The sequence below is a fragment of the Camellia sinensis genome, chromosome 5, assembly GCF_055761805.1.
Source record: "Camellia sinensis isolate YWXY chromosome 5, ASM5576180v1, whole genome shotgun sequence".
Classification (NCBI taxonomy): domain Eukaryota; kingdom Viridiplantae; phylum Streptophyta; class Magnoliopsida; order Ericales; family Theaceae; genus Camellia; species Camellia sinensis.
The window spans coordinates 178141733-178162374 of record NC_138965.1 but is presented as its reverse complement, the minus strand read 5'-3'; the positions used below and the strand labels follow the sequence as shown (position 1 = coordinate 178162374).

Here is a 20642-nt window from a genome sequence, read left to right as displayed (position 1 = left end):
GAACCCGCAGACCACCGTTTGGGAGGAATTCTAGGATGAATGATCTTGGAAATGAAGCAGCAGCAGAACGAGGGTGGGCCTTTTGACAGGCTGAAGTATAAAATTTGTTTGTTTCTGTGTGTGGCCCAGCTGAACAACACGTAGGCAGCCCAAATCCGTAAGAAACAAAGAACCCATTGTGACACAAAGAACCCATTGTGACACCATCCCTTACACCACACTTACATGCTTTTATATATGTTATAGATTTAAGGGCGTCTGACCCAAAGGTCCAAGCCCAACATATCATACCCCATTTAGACCCAAAACAAATTTAATACTCCATTAAGTCCTCAAATTAACAATAAGACGAAAATACCCACAATATATCATCCAATTTACACGCGCGCAACCATCTCCCACGTCCCCATCATCTCAGTCCGATCAGTACACTGTCACGTCTCCGCCGCTCGAAATCGACTCCTCAGTCCTCCATCTCTCTTCCGTTCAACTCCATCCCCTCTGAAACCCTAACGCTAACCAGAAAACGTAACCGTTCATCTTCATCACCCATAATCATCTCAGTCTGATCAGTATACTGTTACATCTCCGCCGCTCGAAATCGCATTCTCAATCCTCCATCTCTCCTCCGTTTGACTCCATTCCCTCTGAAACCCTACCCTAACCACAAAACCAAACCGTTCATCTTCAACACAACACCAAGCCATTCATATTCTCCAATCGGCGACTCTCAACAACACGAAGAACCATTACCACTCTGAAGAGATTTCATAGTTCCTGACTTCCGATTCACAAAAATGGGGAAAAAAAGTAACATATCTCATCACCTATTCATTATTTTTCATTCACATTTGTACATCATTCTTTCATATTTCGTATATACACATTTTACATACTTCCAAATGTATAAACCCTCTTTTATATATAGTCCCCTGTTTTTCAACATTCTAAACACTGTTTTTACACATAAATCCCTGTTTTTACACATTCAACACCTTATTCTTATTCTTGTTGTTCAATATTGGCTTCTCTTATTCTTATTTTTGAATTTTTAATCTTCTTGTTGTTGTTGTTGCTTTTTACAAAATACAATGGGTTGTTCCTATTGTTCATACTGTTTCCTTATAAAAACTGCAACATCATAGTGTTTCATTTCATCACCATACAAGTAACATATCTAAATTTATTCAAACTGCAAATGAAACTGCAAAATTACACAGTTTGACCACTACTCAAAACAAATAGCTAACTTATTATAAAGTGCAAATCAAACTGTCAAATTATACAGTTTAGTAACTGTTACCAACAAAATACATATAACTTCATATTAAACTACATATAAAACTTCAAAATTATACAGTTTTGTCACTATATTACTCATACCCTGCTGTCACTTTCATTTTTTCAGAAATAGCTGTTGGAAGATATTGGAAGAAACAAACCCATATGCCCACAAATCCAATCAGGGATTTAACCATCTCCCCTTTTGAAAGTCCATCTCTTGTATCCACTAAAATGCCACCACCATCTCCCCATTCACAAAAAACCAAACCACCACACCCAAAAACAACCAAACCCAACAGACCCCACCAAAAAACCCACAAAACAACCAAACCCAACAGACCCCACCAAAAAACCCACAAAACAACCACACCACCTACAAGAAAAAGCCCAAGAACTACACCATAGACCCCATCCACCCAACAAACACCAACCACACCTCCAACCACAACAAAAACAAATAAAAGAAAGCCAACAAAAAACCAAGAAGCTCCTCCAACCAAAAAAAGAAAGCTCCAAGAAAGCCAATCAACTCCTAAAACAAAAACCAAGGCATCAAAAGAAAAAAAAGCAGCAGTCCCTGCAAAGAGAGTCCAACAATTTAATTATCGTTCCAACATCGGAACGGTAATCAAACTGTTGAAGGGGGTCAAATTCACAAAAGCCCAACAGACAGAGCTGCAAAAAATCCCTTTTTGGCCCCTTATAAATGCTCTCTCCTTAACACAACTGAAGGCCTCTTGGTGCAGATGCTACAATTCCATTGTAGCAGAAATGACAACACTATACAACAAAAGAAAAAGATCATTTGTACTTGGCAAAAAGGAAATGAAACTCAGAAGCAGTGATGTCAAGCTCATTTTTGGTATCGACTGTGGAGAAGAGAGCATCACCACCAAATCCTATGTAAGACCAAAGGATTTTGAGCTTCCATTTTACAAAAGAAGATGCAAATCAGTCAAGAGATTGGATGGCAAGTCTTTGACCAAAATGTTTCAACAAACAAAAAAAGGAAAATCAACCAATGATCGTCAAGATCTTGCAAGGGTAATCACCCTTTACTTGTGCTTGAAACTTCTCATGCCCACAACAGGCCATACACTCAGTTGGAGTTTCCTCAACTATGTTGACAATCTCAACAACATCAAGAAGCACAATTGGGTTAAGGCAATAAAAGACACACTGATGAATTCAATGGCAAATGCAAACAACAACCCAAGGCATGTCACTGGATGCGTCATGTTACTCTTGGTAAACACATTACTCAACTACTTCCCACAAAAATATCAGACATCCACCTATCTCTAACTATCTAACATTTCAATTTTTTTTTTTTACAGTACTGGTACTGTGAGCACAGTAAACTCCTCCGACCATCTAACAAAGAAGGCTTCCCAAGGTTTATGAAATGGAACCTTGGCAAAATGTACTCCAAGTGGAAACACATCAGCCTTGCTCACTTTGAAAAGCTATTCAAACTCTTCTATACTATCATAGCACAAATCTATTCAACACTCCTTTCATATTCATTGTAGTACAAATCATATTATGAAACTATGAAAATTTTCAGTTTCAAAGCACACACTTCTTTAACATCACTCATGTTATGAAACTGTAACATTTTTCAGTTTCAAAAAACATATTTCGACACTTAACCCACATTACTCACAGTACAACTCATCTTATGAAACTGACCAAATTTACAGTATTACTGATATATGCCACATTGTTCCAATGCAGGTTAACCAAAATGTTTTAACCCCAACTGAACAAGAAATACAGTTATTGCATATCAATCAAAGCACATCAACAAACTCTTCACCAAAGAAACAAGACCACAAAAAGGACAATAAGCAAAAAAAGAAAACAAAAGCAACAAAAAAAAGAAGACTTCTAGACAATGATGAGGATGACTTTCTCGAAGAAGAACATCATTCAGAATTAGAATCACAATTAGAACAAGAACAACAAAAAAAAGAAGAAAAGAAAGCAAAAACCATAAGAAGAACTAGAAAGTGATGAACAAGAAGAAAAGAGTGATGATGAAAAAAATCAATTGACTGATGAAGAAAAATCTGATGAAGAAGAAATTGAAACTGAAGAAGAAACTGAAGAAGAAGAAGAAGAAGAAGAAGAAGAAGAAGAAGAAGAAGAAGAACAACAACAACAACAACAACAAGAAGGAAAAGAAGAAGAACCTGATGAACAACAAGACAATGACAAAGCATAAGAAAGACAACAAACAAAAGGTGATCAACAAGAAGACCTTGATGAAGAAGAAGACCAACAACAAGAACAAGAAGAACAACAAACAAACCAACAAGAAGAAGTCAATGAACAAGAACTGACAAACCAACAAGAAGAACTGCAAGAGAAATCTGACATATTTCCTGCACAAGGTAAACTATTGTCTAATACTAAAGCATACTACAAAATTTCATTAAACTAACCAAAACACAATCCAACATTTTTATAGGTCATGACCAACCACAAACACCAACCAAAGAGGACGACAAGGACAAGCTCATATCAGCCATGAGAGCACAAATTCAAGAAATACAACAAAAATTCATGGCTGAATTGCGTAAAAAAGAAGATCAATTGAAGGAAATGTCCACAAAAAAAACTGGCAGTCCCCAACAAAGATCCATGGTCAAGAGAATCAAACAAAAATCAAGAAAACAAGCACATGACTCAGATTTTGAAAACCAACCAATGACCAAACCTAAAGAAGATGCAAGAAACAAAACACAAACTGCTGCTGATGTACCCAAACCAACACAGGGTACCGATGAAGAAAAAGAGAAGAAGAATGACAACAAAAAAGAGGGTGCTCATGAAGCAAAACAACAGCAGAAAGAAAAGATGCAAGAACATATTGGCCAAGAGAAAGCAGTTGCTGCTGAAACAAACCCAAAAGAGCATGCCAATCAAAAGAAGACAAAACTTTAAGTATTGGAAAGTGATAATGATTTCCAGGAAGAATCAATCCCAAACAAGCCACTCGCCATTTCATGCCGCAAAACAAACAAGGTTTGGCATAGCCTATCCAAAAAAGACCAAGACCAAATTCAACTCATCAACAACACACAATCAAGTGCTTGTGTCTGGTTTGGCAGCGAAGATGAAAATTGCGTATACTTTTCAGATATATGCAGATTGACCAACAGGGAACCCTTATATGGGAATGTAGGTCTCCAACTGCACAATTTTACAGTTTCTGTACATATTCAATAACCTATTCCACAAACCTAACACATTCTCATATATAACATGTTTCAGGTCATTGATGCCTTCTCAGAAAAGCAATTGGCACTCCAACCAACCATTGAAGAATTTGAGAAAAATGATCTAGTCTTTGCAAGCAATCCATATGCAGGAAGATCTTACGTTTTCTCAATACTCATCAATGTAAGCAAAACTTAACATACCTTACAAATGCAAAATTTTCTACTTTCTCAACATGTATTACTACATAGTTTTATAACATATTTCAAACATATATATAACTTACAGACTCCACTACAAAACCAAGATCAAGCACTGAGAGAAAAACTGATGGACAGCCATTTTTCAGAAGCAATGAAAAACAGATATATCCATTTCCCAATCAACCACGACAACCATTGGACAATTGTGGTCTTTGACAATGCTGATGTAATATGGAGACACTATGACTCTTTGAGACCAGCAAAAGATTGCCACAACAAACACTTTGAAATTGCAAAGCAAATTGTAAGTTAAAATAAAATTTCATACTTAGTTCCATTTCTTTACAAACATCTCAACTCATCACTATAACTAACAAAAACACCCACTAACTATTTTGTAGCAACAACATCAACTGAGATGGAATAAAGCATTACTCAGCAAACAGGGAAACATGTTATCATCTCAAGAGTGCGAGACAGAAATTGCATCAATTCAGGAATGCTCACAACAAACCCCACACTCATAAGATACAAAATCCATAAACTAATCTTCCAATATGCTAAATTTTGCAGTTTCACCTAACTAATTAACTTCATCTCAAACACTGCAGGAATGATTGTGCAATCGCCGTCTGCAATGTTATTAACCAATATCTCAACTGGCAACCTGTGCAGAAAAAACTTCGTCCAACTGAGTGGGTCAAATTTCGAGCACAAATCATCAATCAATTCCTCAATGATAAGAACCGATCCTGGAAACTCGAGCACTACCAAATCTTGACAAAACATACCAAACCATAGAAACAATGAACAAACTTCTTGACAATACAAATATTCAAGGGAACATATCTTTGTACCTTTTTTTTAAATTTTTTTTTTATTTTTCTTTTTAACATATGACAAGTACTTTATATACTTTTGGGAATGATCTTTTTCTGGTTATTATGGTTATCGTGAAAATGATTGATGTTGTTGTTGCTCTTCTTCTTGTTATTATTATTGTGGTTATTCTTCTGATTGTTTGTCTACTTGTTTGTGGTTGCATATATTTTCATACAGTAAAGGTTGTTTCTAATAATTCTTCAAACTGCAAAATTTTGCAGTTTCATCAGCTTGTTTCTAATAATTTTTAAAACTGCAAAATTATGCGGTTTCATCAGGTTGTTTATAATAATTCTTAAAACTGTAAAATTATACAGTTTTCTCGCTATGAAATATGAACTGCATTTCTATATTATACTGTTTCAATAAGAAATTTTCAACAATCTTCTCTGCATTCCATAAAAATGAAAAACAAAACCAGACTGTTACAAAACAACTTCAATAAGTAAAGAATACATCAACAAACAAAAAACAATTCAACCAACTTTATTCATTACTTCTATAATACCAAGTATCACATTTTTTATTATCATAATTCCGCAAATTCAAATACAAATCCAAAAGAATAGATTGTGGCCTCAAATAGCAGCCTTGCACGTCTTCTTATTGTGATTCCCATATTTCAAGCACCTCCCACACTTGATTTGCTTCACATTCTCACCCTTAGAAGGTATCCTCTTTTTCTTGTTCCGCCCGGGCTGCTTCTTCGTTATAGGAGGTTTGATAACCGAACTACTGGCACCATCAAAGTCAAATCTCTCACTTGAAGGCACTGGATAAACAGATTCCTTGTATGACTCTCTAAAACAATCTACATGAAAAAAAGGATCAATGAAACTATACACATCTCTACCATTACTACGCAAAGCATGCACAGCATGACAACAAGGAAAACCATTCAATTGCCATTCATGGCAAGAACAAGTCTGTCTACCAATATCAACATAAAAAGAAATAGAAGAATGAACCTCAAGCACAGTATCACTAGCAACAATCACATCCCAAGACTTAGCTAGCTCCAAAGAGTCCACCAACTTATTTTCCATAACTGGACACAATTTCGTAGTCTATCTTCTAGATTCAGCTCTTCTATCAGACAATTGAGTCATGATTTGAACCCTAATCATATCAACCATACAAGTAATAGGCAACTCACGGGCCCCACCAATCCAATTATTGTAAGACTCGGCAGCATTAGATGACATCTCACCATATCGTTTCCCTCTAAAAAATGCATTGGCCCACTTATCATTTTGCAAACCATCCAACATACTATCAACTCTACCATTCCCAGCAATACGCCTCAATTTCTCCATATAATGTTGGAAAGAAGCAACCGTTGGCGCATAAGCACATTTAACTAATATTTTCATCAAACACAGCTTATAGTTAGTACGAAGTCCCACCAATTTGTCAATCAAATTTCTCTTCAAATGATTCAAGCAATAAGCATGATGTGCATTGGGGAAAACCACTGAAAGAGCGTCTAGCAATCGATGTTGACGGTCTGACACAAAAGTCAATCTCCAGCCTGAACCAACAGCCTTCAACAACTGACTTAAGAACCACATCCAATTATCTTGATTTTCAGCGTCAACAATCGCAAAAGCCAAAGGAAACAAACCTGCAAACAAAACCACATGAAACTGCAAAAATTAGCAGACTCACAATACAATAACACACTGACAAACTAAACCAATACTAACTGCAAATAAATACATACCTTGATTACCATCTTTTGATGTTGCTACAAGCAAATGCCCCTAGTAACGCCCCTTCAAAAATGTACCATCAACAAACAACAACGGACGACAAAATTGAAAGCCATACAAACATCCATGAAATGCCACAAACAACCTCCAAAAACACCCACTACTTTCATCCACATCTAATTCAAACACACTTCCCGGATTCGTTCTCATAGCCGTCTCAAGGTACCATCGAAGCTGGTCAAAAGAAGTTACAAAATCACCAAACAACCCACCTCTTGCCTTATCAACTCCTAACCATGCAACCCGATAAGAAACATCTATACCATATTGCTTCTTCAACTTTTTTTTAACTTCAATAGGACGAGTCAACGGATTATCACTAATATCATTTTGCACAATATCAGACACAAGTCTAGAACCAACCATTTTGCTACAAGATCTACGAGCAACAACCCTACAAGTATGCACATTATCCAACTTCATTATAAAAAAAACACCAGAATCCATCAACACCTTTCCATGCACAAACCATTTACAACCCGTAGACGACTTCATCATACATTCAGCGGTTACTCTTGTTGCATCGTTCTTCAAATAATTCACTGCAAAACCACACTCAACTGCATACTTAGCCAATGCAATGCGGAACCCCGGCACTCTACCTTCAAATTCTTGACCAACACTATGTATAATCCCCTTCCAACTAGCAGACAACAAAACTCTCTCTGGTTCTGGATAAAAACTACGCAACAAACCACCAACATCATCACAATCATTCACAAAAGAACTCTCACAAGTTACAGAATCAATCCTACAAGAATTACCATCATCAACCTCTACAACTCTCTTATCCCCCACAATAACTCAACAACATGACAACCACTACCACTTACCATTGACAGCATATTCCCCAAATCATCATCACATTCAACAATACAATTAGAATATCCAGGAACAGAGAAAAACAAACAAAAGTTACCAACACTCAACTCCTTGAACTTCGCACATATTTTCTTAACAACTTCATCATAACTACATCCCTCACTAATCTTAATAGCAGCACAACAATTACTGTATTTGCACATTAACATGAAACACCGCTCCATACTACAAAATCACAAACCAACAAACAGTTGTTCACAGATTCCAAACTGCAAAATTATACAGTTACAACATATCAATACCAACAGTGCACAATTTACAATTCCAAATTGTAAAATTATACACTTACAACATATCAGTATCAAAACACCAGAATTCACAATTCCAAAATACAACTTCAAAACACATTACACTATACGACAAACAAAATCAACAAAATCAAAATCAAACAAACAAAATTCACCAAACACAAACCACATATCACGCAAATTTGCTTATCTATATATACATACATATATATCGACAAATACAAACCACATACACACACAGACATATATATGTATATCTATGTATCGACAGATACATACATACACATACATATATCTATCACCAGAGAGAGAGAAAGAGAGAGACAACGTACGCAGATATTGCCTGTACACAGAGATTCAAATTGCACAACCAGATCCACCTCACAGCACAATGAGATCGACCACACAGCACAATGAGATCGCCACAACAAAGAGAAATTGAGATCGCGGAGACGAAGATTTGATTTCCTTTTTTTAAACGGAGCAAAAATTTAATTTTTCACGTATATATAGATCTCAAAACAAAGGGTAATACAGTCATTTAAAAATACGAAAATAAAAAACGGGACCTCTGGGTATAAAACTTAAAAAACTGTGGACCTATTGATCTATTAAAAATAAATTGGGATTAGAAGGGAAATAGATCCCCTACATAGGACTACATGGTAATTTTCCCTAGATTTAATTGGTTTATAGAACGTGGCTCACGTTCTCCATGTAATGACGAAGAGGACCAAATTTTGTCCTTAAATCTTGGTATCTGAAATCTTAATTTTTTTTGTAGTGACCCATCGTTGCTATTGCTGCTCAAATTCCACCATGTCATCACGATCATCGGTAACCACTAGTAGCTAGTAGCCGAAGTAAAGATATCATTGTAGGAATTAGAAGAAAATCTCAAACCTCTCTTCCTATGCATAAAAATCTCAAATTTACATAATAAAAATGTTTTTAGAGTTCGCCATAGGGTTGTCGGGAATTCATAGAGAGACAATCTCACATCCTTCTTTGTGAGTCCTTATATAATTATTAATCTCAGTATCAAACAATACGTCCAGAAGTAAAGATTATTCTAGAAGAACTGAAAGGAGAAAGACTAATAAAAACTTCTTTAATACCAATATCGACATCCCATTACCTAGTAGTAGTGGGAGGACTGTCAAGACTCGTGCTAATATTGAACCAACACAAGGATTAGAATTAACACAATGTGTCACCACTACACAACAATAGGTCGTGCTTCATCGTAGTGGGAGGGTTATTCATCAACCTGATCGACATATGCTCAATTGAGAGAATCTTATATAGGATCCCTAATGAACTAGATATGGAACCCTGTAACTACAACAAAGCACTCAAGCTAAGATAAAGATGCAGAACTTTGGCAAAAGGTTATGAAGTCTGAGATGAAGTCTGGGATCATGTAGAACCACCCGAAGGGATAAAACCCATTAGATGTAAATGGATCTATAAGAAGAAGAAAGGAGTAGATGGAAAGGTACAAACCTATAAAGCTGGGCTTGTTGCGAAAGGGTTTGCTTAGAAAGAAGAGATCGCAAGGTGCAATCGAGTTTGGAATTCATCAACTATAATCTTATATTTGTGATTTAAACGAGATCGAACCAGACAAGTCTCGAAGGTATGAATCATAATTCCGCCTTGTAGGATTTTATAGATCACTGTAATTATTATTTTTTTTTGGGGGGGAGGGGGCTAATCTATACGCGATATTAGTAGGTTTTGGGAATTCGGTCCCAACAATTGGTATTAGAGCAACTCTAATAACGTAGATGGCTTAAACCAATCATGTTGTACAATTAAAATCGATTATTGTTTGTTGTATGGGTAGATCATAGAACTGTGCTAACCCTTGTTTCGAAGTGTTCTTATCCCTCTATTATGGTCACATGTGTTTGGTTTTCATGTTGTGTGATTAGATTCCACAATGTTTGTTTGTGGTTAATATTATTGCAAAAAAAAATTTGATTGAGGCAAGATTTGTTTTCGCAATAAAGAAATTATGCTTAATCAGCGAAGTGACAATCAAGAATTGTTTAAGTCAAGATGTGGAATGATTCCTTATTGTAGTTTTGACCATAATAGTTGGGATTCTTATTTGATCTTGTGTATGTGTTTTTTTTTTTTTTTTTTTAATTATTATTGTAAGATGCATGCCTATTGTTGTTGTTGTTAATTGTTATGCGTTCGTAATTTTTGGGACAACCTGGATATTTATAAAAAAATATACATTTTGTACACATTAACAATAATATATTATTTCCCTAAAAAAAACAATAATATATTATTTATTTATTTTTGTTTAAATTTGATCAACTATCATTAATGAATCAGTGAAAGCCTATGCTTTAATGAAGGTGAGTGTTGATAAAGTAAAAATTCAGATCCAGAACCACTAGTCAACCAAATTAATAAAAATAAGATTCGCAATCACACATGTTCATTTTTTTTTTTTTTAAAAAAGAAAAAAAAGATGATTTCTAGTAAAGCTATTCATCTTTTTCTAGAAGGGCAGTCCTCTAATAAAATGAGATCACCAAACTTGGTTGTAGATGATCCACGACAATAATATTAGGATATTTATTCATAAATTTCTATTCATCATGTTTCATTTAATTTAAATTATTTTTTTATATTTTAATAAGTTCTATAAGTAACATAATTATCAAAATATTTCTAATAAACGTGCCTTAATAATCACTCTTTCCCCCTCTTTTCCCTTCTTTATTGATGTAATTCCTTCTGTTTTCATCAATAAAGTTCTTTTTTTGCTGATCAAAAAAAATAAAATAAAATAAAATAATCACATTGACAGCGTGAATGGTCCATGATGTAAACAATCACACTATCAATATAAACATCTACATTGTTAAATTTACTTAATATGAATGTTCACATTATGAAAATTCAAAATAGTCCATAATAATGCATACCGAGTTGCTAAGGATTCAAAAAATATTTGTAAGGTTAAAATTGTCCATATTAAGATTTAATGGATAAAATATCCAAAATAATAATACCTAATGAACTAATTGAGATACAAGTATTTGGAAGAAATTTTTTTAATAAATTTCCCATAATGTGGGCCGTATCATATATAATTTTTAGGGAAAATTACATATACCTCCCTCGAGGTTTAGCTAAATTATAGATACTCCTGAGATTTCGAAAATTAGAAATATCCCCCTAAGGTTTATATTTGTATAACAAATTACCCCATGAGATTTATATTTTCATAACAATTTGCCCCCTAATTTGTTATGCAAATATAACCTTCAGGGGATATCTGTAATTTCTCAAACCTCAGGGGGGCATTTGTAATTTTGCTAAACCTTGAGGGGTATATGTAATTTGCCCTAATTTTTATTATTTTATTTGTCAACAAAACATTTATGTCTATCTTCAACATAATACTGACATCATATGATAAAATGAGAAAATTAAAATAGATAATCATTATAATATTACTTAAAATAACAAATATTCTTACCATCAAAAACAAAATTCAATTGGTTAGACTAGACACAGGATTGAGATTACAAAACCTTAACATACTAACCAATCTCACAAAAATTAAAAAAAAACTCAGTTACACAACAATCAATTGTCTCACTATTAATTTGTTTGTAAAATCAAAGATACAACGGTATCACTGACTAATTAAAAATTTAAACAATTTAAAGACTACACCTTGTTTGGTTTGGAAGAAATAAGAAATGGCAATCTAATTAATATTGTAGTTATGTTGTCGGTAACAACGAACACATTTCACACATGCGCTAAATATATATTCCCACTACACGTCCTAGTAGACTTTTCATTTCTCGTTATACATCACCGGTCCCAAACTTCTCTATCTAAAACTCACTCTCTCCATTTCAATTTAATACTAATGTACTAGGTATAAAAACACTGTCTGCATTTAAATTTATTAAAGCACAACTCGAACAAAAACGGACAAAACAATTCAATGTTCTATTAATTCGGCAACAAAACTACACAACTGTTTCATTCATATATTTCTGCAAATATTTCTCATCATCCATGGATCAAACACCCAACGTAGCTCTTCTACCAAGTCCAGGGATGGGTCATCTCATCCCATTTGTAGAATTCGCTAAACAGCTAGTCAACCACCACCACTTCTCCGCCACCATCCTCATCACTGCTGCTGGACCGCCCACAAAAGCCCAAAAAACAGTCCTCAAAACGCTTCCTGAAATCATCAAACACATATTCCTTCCACCCGTGTCCTTGCCTATGGACCTCAAAATTGGCTCCCAAATCATCCTCACCATGACTCTCTCTCTTCCGTCCCTTAGGGACACTTTAGCTTCATTAAAGACGAGTACCCGGTTAGTTTCTCTCATCGTCGGTCCATTTGTCCTCGACATCTTCAATGTAGCCAAGGAATTCGGCATCTCACAATACTTATTCTTCACTTCACCAGCCATGGCATTGCAATTTTGCCTGCATTTGCCGAAGCTTGATGACATGATTACGTGCGAGTATAGAGACCTACCTGAACCAATAAGACTCCCCGGTTGCGTACCGGTTTATGGTAGAGATCTCACGGATTCCGTTCAAGACCGATCAAATGACGCTTACAAGGGGTTCCTTGGAAATGTAAAGCAGTTCGGTTCAGCAGAGGGGATAATTCTTAATAGCTTCATGGACTTGGAAGAGAGAGCTATAAAAGCTTTGCAAGAGAAGGAGCCAGGCAAGCCGCCGGTTTATCTGATCGGACCGCTTATCCAACCGATTCAAGTGATGAGTCACAAGAACGGCCCGAGTGTTTGCAATGGTTGGATGATCAGCCAAGTGGATCAGTCCTTTTTGTATCATTCGGAAGTGGTGGGACTCTCTCTCATGACCAGCTTAATGAGTTAGCATTAGGTCTAGAATTGAGCGGCCAAAGATTTTTGTGGGTTGTGAGAAGCCCTAACGACAAGTCTGCCAATGCTGCATTCTTCACTGCACAAAGCCAAAACGACCCTTTTAGCTTCTTGCCAGAAGGATTCTTGGAGAGGACAAAAGGGCGAGGCCTGGTCGTGCAATCGTGGGCACCACAGATTGAGGTCTTGCGCCACCACTCGACCCGTGGATTTCTAACCCATTGTGGTTGGAACTCAATTTTAGAGAGCGTCGTCCATGGCGTGCCTCTGATTGCTTGGCCACTCTATGCAGAGCAAAAGATGAATGCAGTGATGCTAACAGAGGGTCTAAATGCGGCATTGAGACCAAAAAGCGACGAAACAGGGCTAGTGAGATGAGAAGAGATTGCAAAGGTTGTGAAAAGTCTTATGGAAGGACAAGAACGGAATAAGGTTTGCCGGAGAATGTGTTAGGTTTTTATTCTTGGCAACCCCGTTTGACAAAACTCCTTTCAGATGTATTTATTTTCGCACTTTTTATTTCAGTGAGGCTATGAGTTTATTAGATACGAATCCAAACCCGAATCGAACCATGCAGAGAAGTTTGTGATGTTAATGCTTTCAAGATTGCCACTTCGCTGATTATTACGGGGGTCGAGCTACCCGGTCAGCTCGCGGCCAAAGCAAAATGCAAAATTGCATTCAAAATTGCATGTCCGTCGTTGCTCGCTCGAGCCAAGGAGTTCTAGCTCGAGCGAAGGTTTTCTCGCTCGAGCCAAGGAATGCGCGCTCGAGCCCAGGATTGCGTCCATACAAAAACCTGAAAGAGTGTATTCCTCGCTCGAGCCAAGGATCCGTCGCTCGAGCCAAGGCACTAGTAGAAATCATGAAAAATACACTCCTCGCTCGAGCCAGCAAATATTCGCTCGAGCGAGCCTCAGAATCCGGATTTCTCAAGAAGTTTGTTTTCTTCCCAATCTAGGATTACTTTTGGTTCTCTATAAATACTTGGTTTTCTCCCAAAAACTAGGTGATTGATTGAAGTCCTCCAGATCTTCTTTTTGGTTCTTAAAGTTTATATCTGGGGATATTTTGTTTGTTTTCTTTTATGTTTTTATTGAGTATTCAACTCATGGTTTAAAGAGAGTACATCAAAGGTTGTATTTTGTTCTACAAAAGAGAGAATTGTTCTTCGGTGGATTCTGAAGAATTCGAGCCTGAAGCTTTGGTGGATTCCGGGGTGGCTCATCGTAAAGACAATTCCGAGGTGAAGACGGGGTTGGAAGAGACACATAGAGGTTGGTTCAATTAGGCGTGGATTCGCTAGGTAATTGAGAGTATACCTGTGTAATTCCTTTAAATCTTCTTAGTGGATTGTTTTGTGGCTGTTGCCCGTGGTTTTTTGATCACAGTTGGAGATGTCCAATTGTGGTTTTTTCCACGTTAAATCGTTGTGTCTCTTTGTCTTGATTGTTTGATTGGGATTGTTATATTCTGCTTAAAATTGATACATAATCACAAATCAGCATCTAGGGGATTTCTAGATTTTTCAATTGGTATCAGAGCAGGTCGTTCTATTTTTTTTTAAAAAAAAAATTCTTTTAGAACGAGATCTTGTTTGATTTGTGATAATGGATACAATTCGTGAAGGAAATTCTATGGTTCGACCACCCCTACTTGACGGATCCAATTATTCTTTTTGGAAAGCTCGGATGAGATCTTTTTTAAAATCTATTGATGAAAAAGTTTGGCAATCCGTCATGAATGGGTGGACTGAACCAACAATTATCATTGATGGAGTTACAATCCCCAAACCAATTGATAAGTGGGACACAACTGATTACCAAAATAGTAGCTGGAATAGTAAAGCTATCAATTCTCTCTTTTGCGCTGTCACACCTGAAGAATTTAGTCGTATTTGTAATTGTGAAGTCGCAAAAGAGGCTTGGGATATCTTACAAACTATTCATGAGGGCACTCCTTCTGTGAAACGTTCAAAACTTCAAAGGCTCACATCTAGTTTCGAAAACCTTTCAATGAAAGATAGTGAGACCTTTGATGAATTTTATGTGAAGTTGAGTGACATTGTTAATTCCAGCTTCAATTTAGGTGAAAAAATTCCAGAATCCAAAATTGTGGGAAAAATTTTGAGATCCTTGCCCGATCGGTTCCAACCAAAAGTTACGGCTATTGAGGAGGCTCAAGATGTTGACAACCTCAAGCTGGATCAATTGGTTGGAAATCTTCAAACTTATGAAGCACATAGGAATTTCAAAAAGAAACAAAAAGATACTATTGCTTTTAGTAGTGCTCATAAAGTGGTAGAGGATTCTGATGAGGATTGCGAGATAGATTCCAAGATTACGGCTGCTTTTGTTAAACAATTTAAAAAATCTTTTTTGAAAAAGAATCCTAATCTTTTGGAATCTATTCATTCTCATAAATCTAAAGGCAAAGATAAACTCAAAATTAATCCTATAGCCAAGAAGGAAAAAGGAAAGATACAAGGGAACTCTGAAAGACTCCAATGCTATGAATGCCAAGGATTTGGCCACTTTGCTTCAGAATGCCCTACTCGTTTGAGGAAGAAGAAAGCCCTCGCTATCACTTGGGATGATGAATCAAAATCTGATGAAGATGAAAGTGACAACGAAGATCAAGGCGAAGAGGGACATAAACAATTTCTTGCTTTCATGGCGGCTTCCGAAGCTGAAGGACAAACAGATTCTCCGAAGATGTCAGTTGAGAATATCACTGATGATGAATCCTCGGAGAGTGATCATGAAGAGCTTGAGCAAGCATATGAAAAGTTGTATAAGGAATCTCTTAACTTATTCAAATTGAATGACAAACTCACAAAGAAACACAAAACATGTGAAAGTGAGAATGTCAAACTTAAGGAGGAGATTTCCGAGGCCAGAATTAATGCCATCAAGGTAGCTGATGATCGACAAGTTCTTTGTGCAAAACTGTTGACTTGTGAGATAGGGAGGGATGAGCTACTGCAAACCCATGCCATGTATGAAGAAAAGATTGAATCTCTCGAGATGTCACAAGTTGCTTTGGAAGAACTAATGATCAAGAAAGAGGAAGAGCTCAAGTGTGCTATGGCTACCATTGGTCTTTGGAACAAAGGATCAAAGACTTTGGAGGATATCATTGGGTCTCAACAAATGATTTGTGACAAGAGTGGCATTGGCTTTGGTGGTAAGAGAAAGCAAAAGCAGAGTGCTTCAACATCTCATGATACAAGAACTCAAGGAAAGGGAGAACAAAAAATTCAACATATGGATGGACTTCTCAAACTTCCTAGAGTTGGTAAGGTAAAAGAAAAGAAGGTACACTCTGGACACCCTATTTTTGTTTGTCATCATTGTGGTTTGCATGGTCATATTCGCCCTTATTGTTATAAGTTGCATGGGAGAGTGTCTCAAAAGGGTAGGAATTTGAATACTTTTTGGGTTAGGAGACAACCTTACATGTCCAGGCGGAATACCAAGATTCATGAGGGTATTCACAATGCCACGACATTTACCAAGACCGGTAGACCTAATTTTGTTAAGATCAAAAAGATTTGGGTGAGGAAACTTGACTTGTGTTAATTTGTTTATTTGTTTTAGCTTTTTGTGTATTGTTTTTTAATAATAAAAAAAAAATTGTGTGCTTGTTCTTTGTTTTTTGTCATGCTTTATTGTTGAAAAAAAAAAAAAAAATCAAAAAGATTTTCTTAGTATGGTTTTGCAAGCTTGAAATTTTTGAGTGGTCTTTGGTGCATATTGGAATTGATGAGAATATCCATTACATGTTAATATGTGTGTGCTTTCTGTGGTCATTACTCGTTTTGGAGTGTGTGTTTTTTGATTAGTATGTCTCATTCTGTACACACTCTTGGATTAGCAAATTTTGGAGTCTTCCGCCTTAGTGATTATTTTTTTATGGACTTCTGTCATTGATCTTTTGCGTTTCTAGAGGAATTGACCTATACTAGCATATCATGGGTGATGTTGAGTCTCTTAACCACCTACCATCCTTTTGCATCTCCATGGCTTTCCCCTTAATTCTTTGCAGTCTAGCCATGAGGAAAAGGCTACCTCAGAGTCACCAACCAGGCCATCCTTATTATATCCATGCTTCTCTGGTTCGGTTTCCATACTCTTGAGCGTGTCAGCCACCAATGATTGTGCAAAAGAAAAAGTAAAAGAAAAAGGAAAAAGAAAAAGAAAGAGAAGTAGACAAAATATGCAAAAGAAAGAAAAAAAAAAATGTGCAAAAGGAAAAAAAAAAAAAAAAGGGGAAAAGATTCATTGATTGAGGGGGAGCCTCCGCCTTTACTCACCAAATACCCCTTGATTCCTAGTGGTTTGACTTTCCTTTGTTGTGCTTAGATTCTCTTGTCGGAGGTCCAGCTTTCATATCACTACTAGGATTGAATCTAGTGTTTGTCGAACTCTAAGAGTCACACACACACGTTTTATCATGGGATCTATGCTTTTCACATAATGCATCACTTTCTTTCATGAGGAATTTTCTACAGACTGTGCACATTATGTTTTCTTGTAATGGTGCTTCTTGGATAATCTTATGTGTTTTAAGGTACTAATCTGAAATTCCTTGCTTGCTCCACCATATTATTTTTATCGTTTTCTTTTTGTTCACTGTTTTTAGTGTTTGTGGTTGCTTTTAGTGAGGGGGAGTTTGGTTCATCTTGTTTTGGCTTGGTAGGGAAGTTCGGTTTCTCATTGCAAGAGTTGTTTAACATGAACACTTTGATATGTTTGGTAAGGGAGATTGACTATATGTTTTGCATGTTGCTATGCACTATTTGCCCTTCTTGTATGTTCATGGTATTTACATCGTCATATCATTGCTTGTGTGGTTTATGATCTTGCTTTTGTTATTTGAGAGTTGTTTTTCATGAGTCTTAGTTTTCATCTATTCTTGCTTCAAGATAACTGTGTCATATGTCTATTGCTTTTTCATATACTCTTGTGGGACTAATAGTTGTTTTGGAGATTGTGGCACTAATGACTGTTTTGCAGATCATGACCTTGAGAAAGAAGTTTGTTTTTGTTAGATGTAATGGGTTGGGGTGATTAGGATTTTATTTGTTAGATGTGTTTTGTCACGGCATTGCCAAAGGGGGAGATTGTTAGGTTTTTATTCTTGGCAACCCCGTTTGACAAAACTCCTTTCAGATGTATTTATTTTCGCACTTTTTATTTCAGTGAGGCTATGAGTTTATTAGATACGAATCCAAACCCGAATCGAACCATGCAGAGAAGTTTGTGATGTTAATGCTTTCAAGATTGCCACTTCGCTGATTATTACGGGGGTCGAGCTACCCGGTCAGCTCGCGGCCAAAGCAAAATGCAAAATTGCATTCAAAATTGCATGTCCGTCGTTGCTCGCTCGAGCCAAGGAGTTCTAGCTCGAGCGAAGGTTTTCTCGCTCGAGCCAAGGAATGCGCGCTCGAGCCCAGGATTGCGTCCATACAAAAACCTGAAAGAGTGTATTCCTCGCTCGAGCCAAGGATCCGTCGCTCGAGCCAAGGCACTAGTAGAAATCATGAAAAATACACTCCTCGCTCGAGCCAGCAAATATTCGCTCGAGCGAGCCTCAGAATCCGGATTTCTCAAGAAGTTTGTTTTCTTCCCAATCTAGGATTACTTTTGGTTCTCTATAAATACTTGGTTTTCTCCCAAAACTAGGTGATTGATTGAAGTCCTCCAGATCTTCTTTTTGGTTCTTAAAGTTTATATCTGGGGATATTTTGTTTGTTTTCTTTGATGTTTTTATTGAGTATTCAACTCATGGTTTAAAGAGAGTACATCAAAGGTTGTATTTTGTTCTACAAAAGAGAGAATTGTTCTTCGGTGGATTCTGAAGAATTCGAGCCTGAAGCTTTGGTGGATTCCGGGGTAGCTCATCGTAAAGACAATTCCGAGGTGAAGACGGGGTTGGAAGAGACACATAGAGGTTGGTTCAATTAGGCGTGGATTCGCTAGGTAATTGAGAGTATACCTGTGTAATTCCTTTAAATCTTCTTAGTGGATTGTTTTGTGGCTGTTGCCCGTGGTTTTTTGATCACAGTTGGAGGTGTCCAATTGTGGTTTTTTCCACGTTAAATCGTTGTGTCTTTTTGTCTTGATTGTTTGATTGTGATTATTATATTCTGCTTAAAATTGATACATAATCACAAATCAACATCTAGGAGATTTCTAGATTTTTCAGAATGGAAGGCCTGAAGGATGCTGCCACGAAGGTCCATAGCGAAGATGGGAATTCTGCAAAATCATTATCAGAATTAGCATTCAAGTGGAAAAATCAAAAGAACATTTGAGACCAAATTGATCATTCTGATTTTATTTTCTTTTATTTTTTGTTTGTCTTAATTTTCAGTTTTCTGTGTGTTGGGTATCCCATATGATTGTATTATATGTTTAGGTGTAACATTGTTGTTGTTGGATCAGAGTTGTATTTAAAAATACTTGCTTGCAAATGCAATAATGTGCAGTCCAGTAGCTTCGATGACAGCAATCACAAGATATGTGTTAACATCACATTGTAGTGTTGAATGAAGAATGCTTTTGAACTCTTATATTTTGTGATTGTTAGGTCCCTGTGTTGTCAAATCCGGAGACAAAATCTTATGTTGGTTCAAAACTGTGTTTTTCTGTTTTTGTACTGTCCGCTCGAGCGGAGACTCTTGAGCTCGAGCGTAGATTAGCAGGTCACAGTAGTTTGACAGGGCAAGCACAGATTCTGGAAGGTGTGATTTGACGCTCGAGCGGAAACTCCTACGCTCGAGCGCATCTCTGTTTCTTCGTATGCAGTTTTTTGTTCAGTCCGCTCGAGCGGGCTATGTTGAGCTCGAGCGGAGATCGCGGTTGCAGATTCTTATTTAAAGCTGCTAACGTTGTTTTGTTGGATACGTTTTCCTAGATCTGATCAAAACAAACTAGGGTTGAGTTTAAAGTCTTCTTGGGAGATTTTTGAGAGTATTTTCCTTGATGTCTTGAGAAGAGTTCTTCACTCAGGATCTAAAATACATACATCAAGGAGTTGGTTTCTTTATATTCAAGAGAGAGTTCGCTTCGGTGGATTCCGAAGATTCTAGCATATAGTTTCGAAAGGTGTTTGATTCTATATGTGGGTGAGGTTGTGGAATCAACTTCAAGATTGATCAGTTCCGAGATGAAGTCGTGAAAAAGAGTTACAGGAGATTCGGAGACAGATTGACTAAGTTGGGTAATT

At 36.7% G+C, this 20642-nt stretch overlaps 1 protein-coding gene and 1 pseudogene across 1 annotated transcript; one reads left to right on the top strand and one right to left on the bottom strand.

Moving 5' to 3' along the window:
• Positions 1-6172: 6172 nt before the first annotated feature.
• LOC145791888 (uncharacterized) lies at positions 6173-8391 on the bottom strand. Its single transcript, XM_082872347.1, has 6 exons — positions 8200-8391; positions 7658-8152; positions 7429-7540; positions 7318-7341; positions 7067-7218; positions 6173-6520 (listed from the first exon to the last, which is right to left on the bottom strand). Exons 1-6 carry the CDS (start codon positions 8389-8391, stop codon positions 6173-6175), a joined length of 1323 nt encoding a protein of 440 aa, XP_082728473.1.
• A 4078-nt stretch (positions 8392-12469) lies between these two features.
• Positions 12470-19986, top strand: LOC114287511 (hydroquinone glucosyltransferase-like; annotated as a pseudogene).
• Positions 19987-20642: the final 656 nt, after the last annotated feature.

Excerpts from the sequence above, each read along its gene's own strand:
- LOC145791888 (XM_082872347.1), bottom strand. The coding sequence starts at position 8,391 with ATGTGCAAATACAGTAATTGTTGTGCTGCTATTAAGATTAGTGAGGGA. Across the intron at positions 8,153-8,199 it reads TGGGGAATATGCTGTCAATG|AGAGTTGTAGAGGTTGATGA; the intron begins GTAAGTGGTAGT and ends GTGGGGGATAAG. Across the intron at positions 7,219-7,317 it reads ATCAAAAGATGGTAATCAAG|GTTTGTTTCCTTTGGCTTTT; the intron begins GTATGTATTTAT and ends TTTTGTTTGCAG.